Below are 19,977 nucleotides of genomic sequence, written 5' to 3'. Positions count from 1 at the left end.
ACTGACTGAGGACAAAAGAGATAATCTGTGCTTAGTGCTCAGACTGAGAGTCTACTGAATGAAAATAGGTTTGCTATATTATTAGAAGACTGTGACTTATGGATTGGAATCGTGGATGTGACCTGTGAGACAGTGACTAAAGGACTAAAGGGACTGTGACTGAATTGGGGGCTGACTAGGAGACAATGATGTTGAATTTGAAAAACTATGATTGTTTCATTTGGAGATTGTTGGGTTTAAGGGAGGGAGTATGAAACTGGTAATGTCTGTTATAAATTCTCAAATAATGACAAATACCATATCCTCACACTGTATTATGTATGTCTTTCTATGTGTAAGCGTCTGTGATCTCTGGCATCTCACATCTTCTCAATGAGGTTGATGCAGACTTGCAGTTAAATGCCAAAGTAGATGAAGACCCACTTAATATCTTTCTTCTTTTACTCCTCTTGCTCCAGCGCAAACACGTGATGGTTGAAATACTGCTGCAGCTTTTCATTGATGAAGTTGTTACACTGCTGGTCAACAAAATTAAATTGAGAGAGGAATGTATGAAAACAAATGAACAAACATGAACAAGGCTCTGTATGTGGCCCGTTCTAGTCAGCTGCCTCTTGAATACTTTAGTGTAAACACGGCCCTTCAATTAGTTCTGTGTTGGGATTTATTTTATATGTGCGAAAGCAAGGGTAGGAAGTCAGAGGAGGATGGGCTCTCCCCTCTTGAGTCTGGGTCCTCCTAAGGCTTCTTCCTGTGTGCCATTCAGGATAGTTTTCTTGCCACTGTTGTCCTTGAGGGGGTTTAGACCAGGGACTACTGTGAAGTGCATTGTTATAAATGTGCAAATTACTTTTTAACATGGGTGATATGGGTGTTTGATGCCATTTTCTTAATCAAATAAATAAGAAAATAATCATTTTTAAAATGTGTTTTGTGTTTACTCAACTTCCCTTTGTCTAATATTACATTTTGTCTGGAGATCTGAAACCATTCAGTGTGACACATACACAATATTCAAATTTAGCAATGTTCAGGATGCCAGTGAAGAAAGAACTGCCAAGGTACAGTAGTTTGGTGTCCATAGGTCTGTTGATAGGTCTGTTGACAGGTTACCACCCACTGCAATCATATATGTCATATATGACTTTAATCAAGGCACCCATTGCAAAGTTCACCTAGCAAAACACACTGATAATAGAGCATTACAGTATATAGTGACTCACCACTCAGGTTGTACTGCATTTCTAAGCACCTCCCCGAGATTGTCACACTGCTATGCTAAACCCTGACAGTATCACACTGCTACACCCTACCCTAGTCAGGGAGTGGAGCGTATTTCCAAATAGTCCTGCACATTATCAGTTTCAAGTTTAGAGATAAGTCAGAATGAATAGTCTCACACAATCAGGAAGGCCTATCCCCCTACACTGATCATGACCTATTCATGACGTACAGTTTCCTGAGTGATTGACCACATGAGACACCGAAACTCACATAAATGCAGGGTGAGTAAAAGATTCCATTGAATTTTAATTACAGAAGACCGATGAATGTACAGGTGAGACTGCATTCCTTTCGTGAAATGAATGACAGTGGCCTCAGATTTGCCTCACTACAAACAAAGACACACACACATGCATACACACACTCCATAAGGTTCAGTAATACCCGTTCCACAGTCCGATCCTAGGTGACATGCTCATTGCCCAACTTGACCTGGGGCTGCAGTAGCCCTTTCACCGAGTCAGAGGAGCTGAGACCCACCAGGAATGCTGTTTTGTCAATGCCTGCAGTGGTGACGTCAGGGGTCACAGGGCATGTATCCCCCACACCATGTGCTGACAGTGCACTGACAGAATTCCCATCTCACCTGCCATGTCTGTCAGCAGTGTCTCAGTGTTTAACATGAAAGACTAAAGCCTCTTACTGTGACAGCCCTGTGCTTGTAGCCTGTTAATGATCAACCTTGTAAAAAAAAGTTGCAGTTTCATTCTGACATGTTTTTTTGTTTTTTCTTTTATCACCTCACAGCCTCAGATAGAATTATTTATAATCAAAATCAAATTCAGAGGTCATGTGCTACTGGAGCATGTGTATGTCTGATGATGCATACTCTGCCCTCTGCCTCCACCTGCTCCACGCAATGATTCTGATTAAACCACATGCTCCCAAAGTGAATGATGGCTTCTCAGCTTGTAGACACTGCATTTCTCATTCACTGAGAATCCCAGGATACCCATGGTGAGTAACACAGGTGACATATGTTCAGGTTTTACCAGTAAGCTTCATTAACACATTTGCACACGTGCACGCACACGCGCACACAGACACAGACACAGACACACACACACATACACACAGCTCTTACGTCAGTGGCTGGCAGTTGCTCCCCAACATCCATCCATCAGACCAATTTTTATTTTTTGTTTTTTCTCTTTGTTTTGTTTTGTTTCCAGGGTTTGAGATTTGTTAATCTGGCTCAGGTTGCACAATAGGTCTATGGATTGAATTGAAATAATTCAATGTGAACAGTGCATTTCTAGGTATCCTGGGTATTCACAAAGCCAGCATCACAAATCTCAAAGTCAGAACAGGAAAGCTTACCAGTTGGTCCAAAGTGGATTCTGATCAATTTCCCTTACACAAACACACACATAAACAGAGGCAAATGAAAATAAGAGAAAACCACACATACACACATCCACCCACACAAATACACACACACACACACACACACACTTCTGCAGCTTTTACATCAGTGGCCAGCTGTTCCTCCCCATCATCCTCGTTGGAAACTGTCATGACCCCCTGTGAACTGAAATAGAATTAGCAGGGGTTGATCAGCAGGAACAGGAAATTAGAGGTGAGAAGTAATGCACACACACAGCCCCCCATGCCATACAAGCGCACAACACATCACCCTCCCATCAATCGGAGCCATTGTGTGCCAGAACAGGATAAAATAATCACAGATCACTTGTATACTAAAGGCATTTTGACTGCTCTGTTTCAGTTTAATTATGATAACATCTTTTTTATCATGGTTTTAGAGGTTTAAGCAACAACTGTATCTCAAAATCAGGCTTTATTTACCCAGCAATTCCCATCCCTCTGATTGTTCTAACTACTCTGATGAGCACCAGAACCATGCATGCCCTATAGCTTCTGTTTTTAACCCCGAAATAATTTGATAGCAAATACAGTAATTCCTTTCTCCTGGCTGCTGAAAGATCATTCTGGATTTTTCCAGCAGGCCTGTCTCAAAACAGGGGACAGAAAAACAATCAATGTACAGCTGTATATTTTTGATGTGTTGACTCTAAGACAGAGCAGCTAATACACAGAGATTAAGTAAGCAAGGGTCTGGTTGTAATAATGAAGACAGGCTGCATATTGTGTGGCTGTTCAAATAACTCTCTGTGAGAGATTGTCATTTATGAATTTTGTTGTTTTTGATGTTGGAACCTCAGTGTAGTTCACTCTCCAAATCCTTACAAGAAATGGTATTGTCATAAGAAAGTGAAAGCTTGCAAACCTGTATTGCGCTTCTATTTACAAGAGTAAAGTACGCCGTGGCAGCAGGGTTATTGAATTTGTGAAAACCACAGGAAGCACACACACACAAAGCCAATTTTGGGTTTCTTGACCAGGGGGGACCATGGATGCACAAATATTTTGAAAACCGATCATTGGAAAATATCAGCAAATATCAGCAAATCTGAAAACCAGACATTCTGGTACAAAACTAGACATCTGGCACATTATTATGCATCAACAGCTGGTCACATGATGATTAAACATGCCCAGGAAGGAACACTGAGTGGAGAAATGCTTCCATCTGCTGGAGGCAATACCCACTGCAAGCACACAACAAGACCAATTTTTAGGGAGCCTAGCACCAATTATTATTCTCCTTATTTTTCTTTAGGCTTTTCCTACATTTTCAGCCCTTTATCATGCTCAAAAACTCAAATTCTGGCAGGCATGTCCAGTATGATGTCCAATGCATTATGCTGATGTTTAGAAAGAGAAACTGTCCTAAAATTGCACAACAACTACAGAAAGAATTCAACGCAGCTAGAGAAAAAACTGTTCCCCTGACTTCAGTAAAATGGCAACTGTGACCTGCTGGTCTAAAAGGATGCACATCTGCTTTTTCCCAATCTTTTTGGTTCACTGTTGATGGTGCTTGGCCCCCTGGAGACTTTTCTTCTTGTTGACAGCCCATAGCAAGGAATTTTGCAAATACACATACATTTTGACCAGAAGATTGTAGTTGCCGTAGAACTAGTTTCGCTCTAGTTGCATTGAGTTCTTCCTGTAGTTTTGGTGCAATTTTAGGACAGTTTCTTTTGCTAAGCACAACAAGATATTTGTTCAATGGCTCTTGATCTTCATAGTCTTCTCCTGTCAACGTTACTGTCCATCAGCTGGACCCTTCTGAGTGTGTACTGAACACTGCTTCTGGAAACCTTATGCTTCTTCAATTTCTTGCTGGGAATAACCTTCAATCAATCAGTCAATCATACTTTATTTATTAAGCACACTTCATATGCTTTTGTGCAGCACAAACTGCATTACAATGAATTAAAAGAACAGATAGATTAATTAGCTGTTACCTTTGGTATTGTCTCTATAACCAAGTTGAGCACATAGCTGCGCATATGTAATATGCCAAACATTTATTTCTGAGGTGACCTTGTTGTTAACATGTATACAGCTAATGGCTAATTTCCTGCTTTTTCTTGAATTTCAGAAAGAAAAAAACAAGCACAAAAAAACATTATCCCATCATTACTGAATTGTTGTGGCACAACCACTGATATTTGTAGCAACATTTGCAAATTAAAAAATTATGTCATATGATATTTATGCATATACCATAGTGTATTTATTATGATTTTTACTACATGAATCAGAATTTCTTTGTTTGGAGTAATACTTACTGTCAGTCAGAAAACTCCTGTCAGTGGGAAAACTCTGAACTGGGAGCAAACTGTAGTCTAACAGTCAATGTGCATGCATTTACCTAATATGAAAGGAGACAATGGGGTAAAATCAAATATTTGGTACCGAGTAATGGTGAGGTCATGTTAGACACTCTTGTATGCATTTATGATGGAACATCTCTCAGCCCATCTGTCTTGTAGTGTGTTGAATCATACTGAGTAGAGACAAGGCCTGCAAGCCACCCAGAGCAGGCAGATCCCTCTGCTCACAGTAAGATTAGTCACAACCTGGGCATATTTTTCCCCTAAACAGGGTATTCAATTTTATTTTTGAATGCATTAACCCTTATGTGCACTTAGTCATCTTGGTGACCAGAGCCTTTCATTTGTTGCTGCTGTAGAGCTGGAAAAAGCAGTTCCTAAAATGGTCTGACTGTATGTGACAAAACAGAAGAACGAGCACTTTGATTGGCTGTCAGTATTCACTGGAATATCAGATAAAACATTTATTCTGTTAAGGTAACATTTTTGAAAAGTGAAGCTGGAATCATGTTCAAGGTACAGTTTGCTAAATCTGAGGTACATGAAAGAGAGTATTGGGTATGTCAAGAATGTCCATTAGGGGGAGCACGTTTCTGGCTCTACAAAAAAAAATAAAAAAAATAATAATAACCCCCATCAGCAGCTTCAACATGCTCTCCACAAGGAAACACTGAAAGCCAACCAAAACAACATGCAGCTGAAGCAAATATGATGCAATATGGCGCACATCAAATTCAAGAAACATGATATACCGGGTATATCACGTTCTTGATAGGCATTACAGATAGCAGTCATATTTTTTTGTAACAATACAATATGTAGATACAGCTTTAAAAACCTCTATATATTAAGAGTTTGTCAGATCAGAAAAAATGGCTTCATTAACATATAGCAGTTGTGACCTTTTGATCAGATAAATGCATTTAAAAAAAATAAGCAAGCAGTGAGGAAAATGTTTTTATTCTTCTGTAACATACTGTGATGTATTTTACAGAACAGTGTGCAACACATTTTATAGAACAGTGTGGAACACCTTAAACTGAACAGCCTGTAAAACATTAGATAGTATGCCAGTATGCTAGCATGTGCTGTGTACAGAACCAAATACAACTGGTTCATTTTTGGACTCAGCGGAAACATATGGCAACACTTTCATGAGAAAAACATGAAGTCATCATACTGTAGCTAATGAAAGATGCTCCCAAATAAGTACAACACTGCAATGTTTCGACCAAACTATGTTTTTTCCTATTAATTTGGACTCCGCACAGCACCTGTAGCTATGGTACATTGGATGTGCGTGTTCAAACCCAGAACACTTGTTAATGAGAAATGAATATGAGGAATATTTCATTTAACTGGCCTATATTTTGCACTTATGTCAACTGTTGTTATGCATTTCAAGTATTTCACGCTTGCTCAACACATCACCATTTTGCCACATGATGCAAAATAAAAAGTATAGCTATTATTATTTTTGCATGCTTTTTATTTGGTTATTAGGTTAACATTGTTCAAAGTTGTCATGATGTGCAGCACTGAACGAAGAAAGTCACAGTTTCCACTTGCCTGCCCTCAACGGTGACATGATCAAGCCACCATCAACAGGCAGTCCTACCACTTCCTGTTTTTTTTGGGGTTTTTTAAAATAGCCGTTTGCTTGGAGGCTCTGACATTTTCATTGAAACTAATACCATTAACCATGACTACAAGTAATATATATTCTTTTATTTAAAGGATTCAAGGTGATCCTGTAAAATTAAAACCAATTGAAACCTAATAAACATTTTTCCCACCAAGCTCTATATTGCAGAATTTTCTCGAACAACATCACAGTACAGATCGAGAAGTGAAACAACAGAACTATTAACAAACTGACCCACGTTTTTTCATTATATAGAAGAACCACTTTAGGAACTGTGTCTGTTTGCTTTCCGTAGCACAGAAATAGCGTTTATCAGCACTCTTCTGTATTTTTTAAAATAATCTAGGCCTACTATGATGCACCATTGATCAGGTTCAGCCATGTCCAAATTTTTTACTGCGTCTTTCATTTTTATTTTTAAAAGTGCACATCCATTCTGGTGCCCGATTATAGATACAGTATACTATTATAATTATACTAGAATATTTCATTGCATTGTGTTACAAGTACGTAAGACATTCGGACACACACATAATCCCCTTTCCATTTCTTTTTATAATTGGTGGCTGGCCTCAAGTGATGTGAACCAGGTGTTCCTGTGGGGTGGGGTTACACCCATTTGATTTCTATGAAAGCTCAGGGAAATGCACATGGTGTGGTGAGTGGCACAGATGTAATGGCGGGCTGATGCAACTGGGTTTGTGAAACAGTTGCATATTTCTGCTGAAAGATGTAGTGTTGGTGGCGTTTGTGAGTTTGCTTCGTTTAAGAGGAGTTCCGGGATGAAGACGGAAACGGCCATTTCCATTTCTGTGGATTAACCTTCATCGTAGATTTATTTTGTAAAATATGGGTTGTTAAAATATCGGGCTTAAAATATATGGATTCACGCATTCACAAGTTAATAATTCAAGCCAACTCACCCAAAGATTTAAAGCATAACACCAGTTAAGACTTCAGAACCAATGAGATTATAGGAAGCACATTTAAAGAAACATGCTAATAAAAAAACTAATTTTTTCAGTTCAAGGTTGGATGCACAAATATAGCATTGTGAAATACAATGTTTGTAGATTCAAAGTTATACAAAGATAATTGGGTGGGAAACAATATCCATATCCATAGCTAACGGTAAACTTGGTATTTTTAACTTACAGACTAAATGCAGTTTCATAAAAAATGTATTTAGTAGAAAAGAAAGCTTATGGAAACTTGACTACACAAATGTCGAAGACTGGATGACAGCTAACAATAAACTTGATATTTTTCACTTGCAAACTAAATGCAGTTTCATTAAAAAAATGTATTTAGTAGAAAAGAAAGAAGGTGAAAACTTGAGTACACAAATGCTTAAGACTGGATGCTTGCTTCTGACTGCAGTGAGACACCGGCCTTTGTGTGGCCATTCATGGAACAGGCAAGTTCCTGACATCCACTGATGACATAGAAGTTCATAGGACATAGCCATCAATGTGTCCACAGTCAAATCAAAGGAGCAGGACGATGGGGGTCATTGAACATATTCAAGATGGCAGGACAGCAACGTAGTCCGACGAATCTTCCACTTCTGATAAGTAAACAGCGATAATGTGACCTCATCAGCATCATCAAATAGTCTGACCCACATTGGTTAAAGGATCACTTTAATGCACAAATATTTCTCACACGAACTTCAGAAGGGTATTTATATTTCCATGTAGGTATTTGTGCCCCATAGGTTTAGGTTTAGGGTCTTGTTTGCGGCTCAGTGAACTGGTATTTTGAGGCCATATTAAGGCCAAAACAATTTACACAACTGTCTTCAGCTAGAAAATATTCAGTTATATTTCTATGCAAGAATTTCAATACTGTTCCCATCATGGGGTTCAGGGTTAACGTGAATGTAAAGTTCTTTACTAACCCTCATAGTCAGGTGATTCATCCTGGACATGTTTCTGTTGTGGTGGACTCTCCCTCTTTACACCATGACGGAGGTTCATGGCCAGACCCTGGCCACGTGTCTTGTAGTTTTTGATGAGGTCCTGCAGTGTCTTGAAGAACTTCTCCTGTACACCGGCAGAAGCCTAAGCATGATCAGATGGGTTAGTTGGAGAGAGAGCCGAAGAACACTGCAACTGGCAGAGCACTACTACTGGCTGCTACTGCTTCACTACTGCAGTGTCGTTGGCTATAACTACACTAGTTAGCTGTCATGTCAGAAAAGTTTACATATCTAGAGAGGTAGCAAAGCACCCTTCTGTCCATAATTAATAACGGACACAAATACTATTCAAGTTCTGTATAGAAGTAAACATTACAACAGTGATATCTCTCGAAAAGTTGCTGAGAAAATTAAAGAGGTTTGTTTTTATGAATGCTTAGACCAAACAGGAAATCAGTTTAAGATAAAAGCAGCTTACTGCAAAGAAATTAAATCACACTAGTTAGTCAAATTCATTAAATTTATATTTTTTGTCACTGATGGAAATTGTTGAGAATGATTGTTCCCAATAAGGTATTCTGTGTTTAAAAAATAAATAAAAAAATTAAACTAGATGGTGCAAAAGGGAACATGTCTGAATCAGATCTCATGGCAAAATTCAAACATGCTTTCTAAAGATTATTCAGAATATGACTATAATTAGGATACAGACCAATATCTTGAGTAGTGAATGCTTGCAAAAACAACATCAATAGATACGCTATTAGCTAACTACGTTAATGGGGAAACTGACCATTCTGGATGATCTTACATAATCAGACACTTTTGAATGTTCATACTGGTTACTCATCCTTGTCAAACTTTTATTTTTTATTTTTGAAGGTACCATTACACAATTCTCAATTTCCTAAATCGGGGTGTAAAGTAGTCTAGTAATCCGCAGTATGGACTTGCCCAGATGTCATTATTTTTCTCCAAAACCTTCAGTAGAATAAGTAATATGGTTATTACAGGAATTGTGCTCCACAATAGTGACTATACAGAACCATAGCTGGTTCTCCCTTATCCATCAACTTTAATTCATTTTGAAATCAGACTGCGTGAAGCCTTTTTGGTGGACTAATCAAGACTGGATACATCTTGGATCAAAATACATTTCTTGAGGTAAAAAAATTAATGACAGTTGGTGCAGAGTTTACATAATTCATGGCTTCATGTCCATGTTGAAAGATTAACCACAGCATTTGTTTTCAGTGGATTGCATTCCAGTAAAATGTATGTAAAAATGTATGCCACCAGGTGATGGTTACATCTCTACCTTTCGGACAATACGGTACTGGACTCACCTGTAAAGTGTACTGTCCTGTGTGGGTCTGCAGAATTCGGTAGGTATAGACCATCTTCTGTTTGCTGCATGCACACGTATGCACATGCACACGCACACACACACACACACACACACACATTGCAAAGTACATTTAGTTATTAATTCATTAATTTATTTTATTTGTTAATTTGGTTGCTTTTTAATTTTCTGGGAAATTGATTTATATTTTTTCCCTATTTTAGAATGGGCTCCCAGCCATAGTTGCCATTGGTACTGGTGTGGATTCATTCAAACATTATTTTAACCTGTACACATTATAGGAAATGCAGTGCATAAATATGCATTCATACTTTATTTATCTCTGTTTCAGAAATAATGTGTCAAATGAGACAGGACAGTGCAAAAGTGCATTTAACATGGTAAGCAAACACAGGGAAAGGGGCACGCCTCAAAACCTGTGGAAAAAAGTGTGGGAAGTTTCTGTTTGTTTTTTAAAAAGACAAATTAAGGTATTGTCTGGAACGTTGGAATGTCAGACATTTGCAGAAAATAGCCGGAGAATCTTCTTTCCTGAAAATAATAATGGCTTGATTTTATATAGCACATCTATCACACTCAAGGCACTTTATAGGGATAAGGGGGAAACTCTCCTCACCATCTCCAATGTGTAGCACCCACCTGGGTGATGCCTGGCAGTTATTTTGCACCAAACATCACCACACATCAGCTGAGGTAGACAGGGAGAGAATGATTTTTACCCAATTAAACTGGGGACTGATTAGGCAGCAGGTTGAGAGAGCTGGATCTGAAATTTAGCTAGGACACTGGGAAACGCTAACTCTTTGTGATGAGTATCATGGGATCTTTAATGACCACAGCAAGCCAGGATCTCCGTTCAAGGTCTCATTTGAAAGAAGGCATCTCCAACAAAAACAACAATTACAAAAATTGTGGTGAAACCAGTGATAAACTCTATGGATAGATGGGGCAATGAGCAGCTAGGAATGAATAAAGGAAGCAGTACACTGGGTGGGCACTGTCTGGAGTTTTTGTTTTGGGCACAGGTGGAGCAAGCAGGGACAAAGGAACAGATACAATGGTGCGCCAACAGAACTTCCATATTAGAAATTCCATTTCCAGTTAAACCCCTGGATGTCCCCCAGGAAAGAAGAATGTCCCCACAGAAGAACTTCCGAGCAAACTAAGCGCCTGGACATAGCGGTTGGGAATCCTGCCTCCAGGGCCTGCTACCTAGCGCTGCACCTCCCGCACAGCAGTTTCTATTCCCCACATCACTGGACCCACAACACAAGCACTAGGAAGGAATGGTTCTGGTCAGTGATCAGTCTGGGAGGGCTCGTACTGGTGAGGTAGGTAGTCAGCCTTGAGATTCTTGGAGCTTAGTGGTATGAGAGAATGAAAATGTCTCCACTCCTCAAGGGCTAACCTCACCACTGAAAGATCCCTGTGGCCCTCGTTGTTCCTTCATACAGGTGACAGACACCTAAATTAAATTTTAACTTGCTTCTCATTGAAAATCACTATCGTTATACAGTTGTGTAAAATAATTTAAAAGATAGCCATAATAGTTCAACAACATAGGCTAACATGTGGGCTAGGATATTGTTCTGAAGAAAAGATTCAGCCATCACCAAAAGAACAAGAGCTGTCAAACCACAATGATAGTATACGGCAAATCTTCACTGGAGTTTTAGGATTTTTAGGGGCTACATCTTCAAACATTACAGCACAGTCCGTTGAGATTGCAGTTTCATTATTTGGGCTGAGAAGCCCAAAAAACATTACTTCCGCTGGCACGCGTTAGGAAAGAAATCCTGACCCCCTGGTTCACATAGGGTTTTTGAATTATGCAGAAAATAAGGTCTATAATTAACAAAAGCCTACAAGAGTTCTAGGATTTAAATTACACTCTTTAATATCTCAACCGTGTAATGCGCTTTTAAAAAGTTGCTAGTTGCTATATTGAAACTTTAACGGTTGCATTCCACCAACGTCACGTCACTTGACAGACAGAATTTTCGATTCATTTACAGAATATATTGGCTAATGAAGAAAAAACTTATGGACCCTTCTTCTCGTTTCAAAGCCTGTAAATAATCTGATTCAATATCCCCAACAAGCCGCAGTTATGTGCTTGCAGATTTGTATTATTGTGAGCAACTGTGTAGGTAATGGCCTGCAATAAAAAGCATGGCCTAATATCAACAGTCATTAAACAGACTGTATTATGGCGTTCAGTTCACCTGTAGGAGGGTTCTGCAACCCTAGTCCTGGAGAGCCACAAGCTCTTCTGGTTTTTGTTTTCACCTTTAAATTAACACCAAATTCAGACCCAAGTAACCAGGAGTGGTGAGTTAACTGGGTAATCATCTGCTCTGATTAATTAAGCACAGAGTAACAATTAAAACCAGTTGAGCATGTGGCTCTCCAGGACCAGGGTTGCAGACACCTGACGTATAGGGTCAGTTATTTGGAACATCAAGTAGAATGGACCAAGGTTGGGCTAAGGTTGAAGGTGCCGAACACTGTACATTCCAATAGCAAATAATTGTAAAATAGTCTTATATTGCTGCTGTAGTAGAATTCGATATGAAATTATGGTGTTGCTTGGTGTGTGATTGCTACGGTAGGCGGCACAGGTATTTACAGGAAGGCTGATCGGGGAAAACCAATGGCGAAAGCACATGGTAAGTGGCCTGGCATAGCAGATTTTACTTGTGAGTAATAAGGATCATAAATTAACGAGAACTGGGCTTACAAACCAAAGATTTGTTTCGATACAAATGATTTCTGTGGCTTTTCCAAGAACAACACAGATATACATACAAATTAAAAGAACATAAAGTGTCTTAGTATGGTGTACGCCACACATGAACTTGCCCACTAGTTGAGAATATGGTGAAGGATGATTCATCTGATCTATTTTTTCCACATCTCTGTAGACCAGAGGTTGCACCACTGAACTCTGACATGTGCATTCATTTTTTGTAATGTGGGTTGTCGACAGACCACGTCCTGCGTTAACATTCTCAGTCACATGAGGAAGAGCTCCTTCCATCAGGGCCTCAATAATGAACCCTCTTTCAAAGTCATTTAGATCTTTTCCTCTTGCCATCATGATCCAAAATTTAGGGCAACTGGGCCTGCTCAGCATTATTATACATGCCACAGAGCATGATAGGATGTTAATTGCTTAATTGTATCATGTAGTACACCTATACTGAAGCATCTCGACCCATTATGTTACTTCACTCATTAATTCAGGTTTGTTCTTAAGTTTTTCATCCATCTGTTTTTACAAAAGATCTTTACAAAAGATTTTTTTGTGAAATACCATTTTTAAACCCTGGCCCAATTCACGTCACATTATAATAAATGGGCCACCTTTTAAGCTTAAATATAATTTTAAACCACTTCTTTTGTCACCAGTTCTGAACATACGTCAACAACATTCTTTGCCTCTTGCACACGCACGCACTTACACACTGACATGCAAACACACACACACTGATACCAACATACAAACATGCCCACACACACAAACACAAAAAGCTATGAATACCATTTCCTTTTGTAATACAATTAAGTTCTTTTGCTGTTTCACTTTTAAATGAAATTAAGACAATTCAGTCGTTTGCTTTGAATGACTGCTTTGCTGTGTAATTTCACAGACTGGTTTCACCTGCTTAAGCTGATTAAGTGGCCCATTGGCTCTCTAAGGAGTGGGGATATCTGACTCCTTAACAGCTGTAGGATTTAAGCAATTATTTTTTTCCATAGAAGAACAGTTGATGTATTGAAAATGAACACAATTGATTGCTGTGTAATACTACTTGGAGAGTGTTAATTGTGACTTAACAAAAAAGCAGCCCAATATAGCTGACTATGTGTTGAATACCACAGTGATGTAGCTGATGAATTAATCTCCAGAAAAAGGTAAGAAAATATGCCATATAAGCCTACTTAAATCAGTACATATTATTAGAAATTATTAATAAATATCACAAAAGAATAACACAGTTTGCTCTGAGGGGTGTTTAGCAAAAGGCAGTTCAGTCCGTTTCTTGATTTCCATGGGAAAAATATTGTTGGGGTTGATGGGCACAATGTTAACAGCTATAGTCACAAAGAATGATGCAACTAGAAGGAACATTTTTCAAAATTTAATTCAAATAAGAAACATACTATATGAATATTCAATGGAATACATTTAAATATAATAAATATATAAAATATTTTTAAATATTATTATTTTGAGATAATGAAAATCAACCCAGGTATAGGCATGCAGCTAATAATGTTATAACACATGCATTATACATATATGTATAGTGCATGTTAGCACATTAATTGCGCTCCTATTCCAGAGTTGGTTGGCAGAATCCCAAAATAATTGTGCCAAACAATCCTGCTCACATTGGCACCCAACTCCCAATCTGTTACCCAGCTAACATCACTCATCACAGACTTTCAAATCTTACATCTGATTCTAATCTCTACTAACTGAAAGTAATATATTTTCAATATTCATATCGAACGCTGTTTTATGATACGTTTAATGTGAGGACTTGTGATACCTGTGATACTACAAAGCTGAAATGATTGCCTCACAAAAAAGTGAGTCATTTTTCAGATGTTTTAACATCATACATGACTGAATTTCAAGAAAACACATTTAAATATTACATTTTAGTGTCGGTGACTTTCAAAGGACCAGAAAATATCTGTGTGCCAAGCAACCCCTGTGCCAAACAACCACGGCCTCCCCTAGTTGCATACTGTAGTGATTTCGATCAGTTGCAGCATAAATGCGCTTTTTGCCTGGCTAGCAACGAGTAAAACTATGTTAGTCACTAAAAGACTCTTTACAATTAAATACATTTGTATTCCTTGACATACACACACAATACAGTAGCCAGAAAACACTTCCAATTTACTTTTATATAGCCAAAAAAAGACTTTGGGCAGTATCTCTCAAAATATTTATTGAAATCTCGCACCGTTCTTTGGAGTCAAAGAAGTAATTTTGCATGTTTAACCTGAAATACTTTGTTCAAGCTCAATGTATCTACCTAAAAAGTCTGTGTTACATTTTAGCCCCGCTCTCCCCTAATTTTTTAAAACTACTTTTGCTTGTCTGTTTCATGAAACTTACTTACTCTTATAACAATTTAACACTCACAATTTGCTTCGCAATAACCTTGCTTTTTGCACACCTCCTTGCCTGCTTTATCATACATTTAAGTCAATATCCTATCAACGAGTTAAGACTTTTTTGCTTCACAAAACTTAATGGAACTTTTCTCTATTTTCAGCTCTTTTGTTGCCTTTAACATTTCTTATTGTTATTATAGCAGGTTATATTGTTTCTCAACTTATTTCTCAACTTATTTCTTGCATGCTTCCTTCCTTTTTTCAAAATTGTTACAGTTTTTCTCGATTGCTAACACACTAAAACTGGTTCTTTTAGCAAAAAATCCCAAATTATTACTTCAGTTCTCAGAGGACCAACACATCTCTCAAAACTATAAACACTTTTCACTTGTTTTAACACATGCTGAAAATTGTTAAACTTTTTCTGCAAATCTCTACAAACAAATGCTCTCATGAATCACTGGTTACACACTGTGCTCATGCAACAAACACTAGTAGTCAAAATAGTTAACTCAAGTCATCACAACCTAAACTCAGGTAAAACACCTTTCTCTAGGTGCAAACACTTGGCAGCAAAATTGTTTACACACCGGTCACAATCTCTGGATCAGTAAATAGGGCCACAGTTTGCGTCTGTGTGCTTTTGAACAATGGATCCTCAAAATGGACAAGCTGTCCAAAGATCAGGAAGACAAAGGAGACGAAGAGGCAGGAGACAATTTGTCCCAGACGAAATACGTGCCACCTTGACCATGTGTTGGTGCATGGTATGATGATGAGGGAAGCTGGACAGAGAGTTCAGCCAAACTTGAATCGTTTCACAGTGGCATCCATTGTCCATATTTTCAGACAAGAAAACAGGTACTATAATTTACTGTAATGTTACGTATTGTATCTGCTGTACTACTGTGAGAGGATATTCTGTCTATGTAATGTTGAAGTGTATTTACAGACGATATGTTCTTTAGATTTTATTGCTGTTTGTGTTTATAGTGCTGCATATACTGAGTTCCTTTTATGAATGCTACTCTCCTTTGAAAATACTACATTTTTTTGTTCCTTCAACTGTGTTGTGGTTACTGTACAGTACTTTTCACTCAGCATCACTTTTCAGTACTACAGATAAAATATTTGGAAATTTGCACACTCCCTCATTTGTTAGTAGTGTAACATTACAAAGATCAAAATCTGAAAACCATAAAATAAGTAGAATAACCAGGAGAAAATAACTCCTTACACACTGCTATAAAAGGTTTTTGCAGTAGTGCTTTGAATTTATCTCACTGGTGTGTTATGTGTAATCTACATTGTCTGTGTTTTTCGATGGCTTGTGTGTGCCATTTGAAGGCAAAGTTTAATTTTGATGGAAGAGTATATGTTTTTGAGAAGATAATTTGAGTTTGGCATGGATGTTTGAGGTTTGTGCTGAATGATATGTAGTTTTGGGATAGTTCTGAGAAAAAGGGGAATTGTTTCATTAAATGTGTCTTAGCAATTAAAAAAACTGTAATACCTTATTGCCATGTCAAGACTTTGGCTTCTTTAACCTTAAGCTATTTTAAAGCTAAGCCAGCGCTTTATAACATTTATTTACTCTCATATTGCTTAATATGCTGCTATAGATCAAATGCCTTATAAATAAATAGTACAAGTTGCTCAAATACTTTTTCCCCATAAAGAGTTTAAAGTTCAGGACATAATTCAAGCTTTCTGTACATTACATTACTTCACAGGCATTTAGCAGACACTCTTATATAGAGTGACTTACACAACGTTTTACATAGCATTTACATTGTATCTATTATACAGCTGGATATACTGAAGCAATGCAGGTTAAGTACCTTGCTCAAGTTGTACAGTGACAGTGAACCTGTGATCTTTAGGTTACAAGACGAGGGGCCTCATTTACAAAAAGGACTTACGATCAATTTTGACCTTAAGTATGACGTACGCAGAAAACCACGTATAAGTAGTTATTTATAAAACCATACTTCGACAGGGAAATGATCTTATCTCTACGCAAAGTCTAGACATGTGATTTTCCTGCTGTTTATGTATGGCTTTTTTTTCGCCCTTGCAGTTGAAGGTTAGACCATTTCTTTTTCAGATCAGCCACAGTTCTGTCTTGTTGGCCCACCTGGATCACTGCAGCGGCGACACACTCCCAAGCTACCTGTTTGGCTTTGTTAGTCAACCCACTATTTAGTCCACTGAATAATACGCGTTGCCTGTCTTCAATCTCCGCTACCATCGCCGTGATCTTGTCTTCCAAAAAGTTTGCTTTTCTCTTTTGGTCCATGGTTATTCCTGACTAAACCCTCATTTGTGCTAGCATTATATAAGGGTAAATCACTGATTGTAAGGCACGTTCAAGTGCTGTCAATTTTAATTTAATTTGAGATTCATAGATCACAGGTGCCTAAGTTACAAATGGGCTTCTTAGAACCTGCGTAAGCAAGGTTTTTTGTGCTCAGTATCTTTTATGAATCGAACGTAAGCACACCGTCGAAAATGATCTTAAGACTAAGTTCAAGCATAAATATAAGAACATTTTTATAAATGAGGCCCCAGCTCCTTATTCATTATACTACACTGCTGCCCTACATTTTTCAATCCCCACAAAAAACTGGCACAAAAAGCTGATCAATCATTTTTTGATACATAGTGCATCTTATTCCAATCTCTTTTGTGTTTAAACTTGAAGCCACATGTCTGCTTTTCATCTGTGAGGGGTTAACCTGTGTAAAATAAGATTTTACAAACTACTTCCTTGGGTGTAACTTCCCAGGTGGTGTAGTCAAGTTACTTGGTATAAACTCTTAGTGAGCAGGTCACAGAAGTACAGATTGGTTGTCAAATGAAGGCAAAAAGCTAATTTTATTATGATATTTTTTATAATGCCAGTATTGTTTTCTTTCACTTCTATGAAATAGTGTATGATGTGCTATTTAAAGTGTAGAATTTTTGTGTTTGATTTTAATATTGGTTTTGGAGGACTTTTACTAAAGATTTATGATGGTTTCCATAACAAAATACTGTTGAACTTGTAGGAAAATTGCACTTTATTGTTTGCGAAGAACTGGAATGGCCTTGACTTATAAGACATCTGCTTGTAAGGACGGAGTGTGGCACAGTGGGTAAGAAACTGCGCTTGTAACCGAAAGGTCGCAGGTTCGATTCCCGGGTAAGGACACTGCCGTTGTACCCTTGAGCAAGGTACTTAACCTGCATTGCTTCAGTATATATCCAGCTGTATAAATGGATACAATGTAAAAGTGCTATGTAAAAAAGTTGTGTAAGTCGCTCTGGATAAGAGCGTCTGCTAAATGCCTGTAATGTAATGTAATGTAATGCTTGTGCATATACTTTTCAAAATCGATTTTACATGATTGTGAACATGATTTGATATTTCATAATTCACAAGAATTTATAATTGGGTTCAAGTTGACTTTTACAATATTTTCTTAAATGAAAAGAGATTTCTGGGTTTTGAATGGCTTCTATGGTTTTGCAAACAATTTTGAGAAATCTGGACTTTTTAAAAATTGTGTTGCATGAATAAAAACTATCATACAATAAGGGTGACGTGGTGTCATTTAAATATAGTTGTGTTTCTAAAAATGCATTTTGACAATGTGACATCCGTTTCACAAGAATTGAGGCAAGCAAGGGGCTGGCAAATGATGAGACTGGTTGAGAGACAAGCCAGTACATGAATTTTTACTTCCAGTTTTACAGTAGCATACAGATGGACAGAGGCAAAATAAGGGCAATTCTTAAAGGGAACTCAACTATTCATCGCATGAAAGCATGTCATCAAACTGCATCTTGTAGAAGTGAACCAGGAGGTTGCAAATGATTTAAAATTTTGATAAACCTTTTTGCCATATTTTCAGTTACAGTGACAATTAAAACCAATAATACTAGAAGTGTAAAAACACTAACTTGAAAAGTTTCTTGAAGTGTATTTCATTTTTAACCACAAAGTCCCAAATGCCCTATATTTTCCATCATAAAACCAGCTGGTATGAATACCTACAATATCTTTCATCACACACACAACTGTCTGGGCCAAATTAGGAATACACTAAAAAAGAAATATCAACAAAAAAAACCCAGAAAGTCAGCTATCCTTCTAACTCCACATAGTGTGACAGCAAAATTGTAAAGCAATCTGTACAAGCATATTTAAATAATAATGTGGATCACAAAACTCATGTCTGTTTTATTTACCTTGGCAAAACTCGTTTGTGTAGAAAAAAAGTCTAAATTGTTAAAAGCAGTCATGCATCTTATACTGAGTTTGACTGACTTTTCTTATTCTGAACACATGTAGGTTTGGCATTCTGGTACTGTGGTATTGGCTATAATTAAGGCAGAGTAGGGCAGGATGATAGGAGCAGGAAAGGTGAAGAGGAGAGCCTGGAGAAAAGCAGAGAAAGAGAGAAGACAACATTCATTTAAGAGTCAATTGGGAAGATGGGGATAAAAGTGGTTGCGATACTTACTAAACACAGAGGCATAGGGCACCCTGGATGGTCTCGCTATCTCGAATCAAGTAAGTTCCATCCTTCCCCTTCTTGGAAAGCAACTGCTCACAGGTTTGCTTGTTAATATTTCCATGATATATTCTTAGATCCATTCCCAGAAATACATGGAGACTCTGTATGCACACACACACACACACACACACTTGTCTCTGGGGTCTGTCTGCACAGATGTAAAGCATGTAAACTGCACTCCTCGCTTTCTACCAGAGCAAAGGTGGCCACAGCACCCAGACTGCACTAAGCCTCGTTGGTAGGTGTTAGAGTGTGAACACAGGAAGTGTCTAACTTAGGGGAGGGGTGATAAAGGCCACTTATGTTCCAGCCACAGTGCAGTCTTCTACCTCATAAACATTGACACATCAAGTAGC

At 38.0% G+C, this 19,977-nt stretch overlaps 1 protein-coding gene across 1 annotated transcript; it reads right to left on the bottom strand.

Annotated features, from left to right (window-relative positions):
- Nucleotides 1–5,935: 5,935 nt before the first annotated feature.
- On the bottom strand, nucleotides 5,936–19,793 carry si:ch73-264p11.1 (uncharacterized protein LOC100000923 homolog). Its single transcript, XM_064350791.1, has 4 exons — nucleotides 19,568–19,793; nucleotides 9,904–9,967; nucleotides 8,537–8,699; nucleotides 5,936–8,203 (listed from the first exon to the last, which is right to left on the bottom strand). Exons 1-4 carry the CDS (start codon nucleotides 19,786–19,788, stop codon nucleotides 8,160–8,162), a joined length of 492 nt encoding a protein of 163 aa, XP_064206861.1. The 5' UTR covers nucleotides 19,789–19,793; the 3' UTR covers nucleotides 5,936–8,159.
- Nucleotides 19,794–19,977: the final 184 nt, after the last annotated feature.

This window comes from Anguilla rostrata, chromosome 9 (assembly GCF_018555375.3).
Source record: "Anguilla rostrata isolate EN2019 chromosome 9, ASM1855537v3, whole genome shotgun sequence".
Lineage (NCBI taxonomy): Eukaryota > Metazoa > Chordata > Actinopteri > Anguilliformes > Anguillidae > Anguilla > Anguilla rostrata.
The sequence above is the reverse complement of the archived record's forward strand: the minus strand, read 5'-3'. Positions and strand labels throughout refer to the sequence as shown.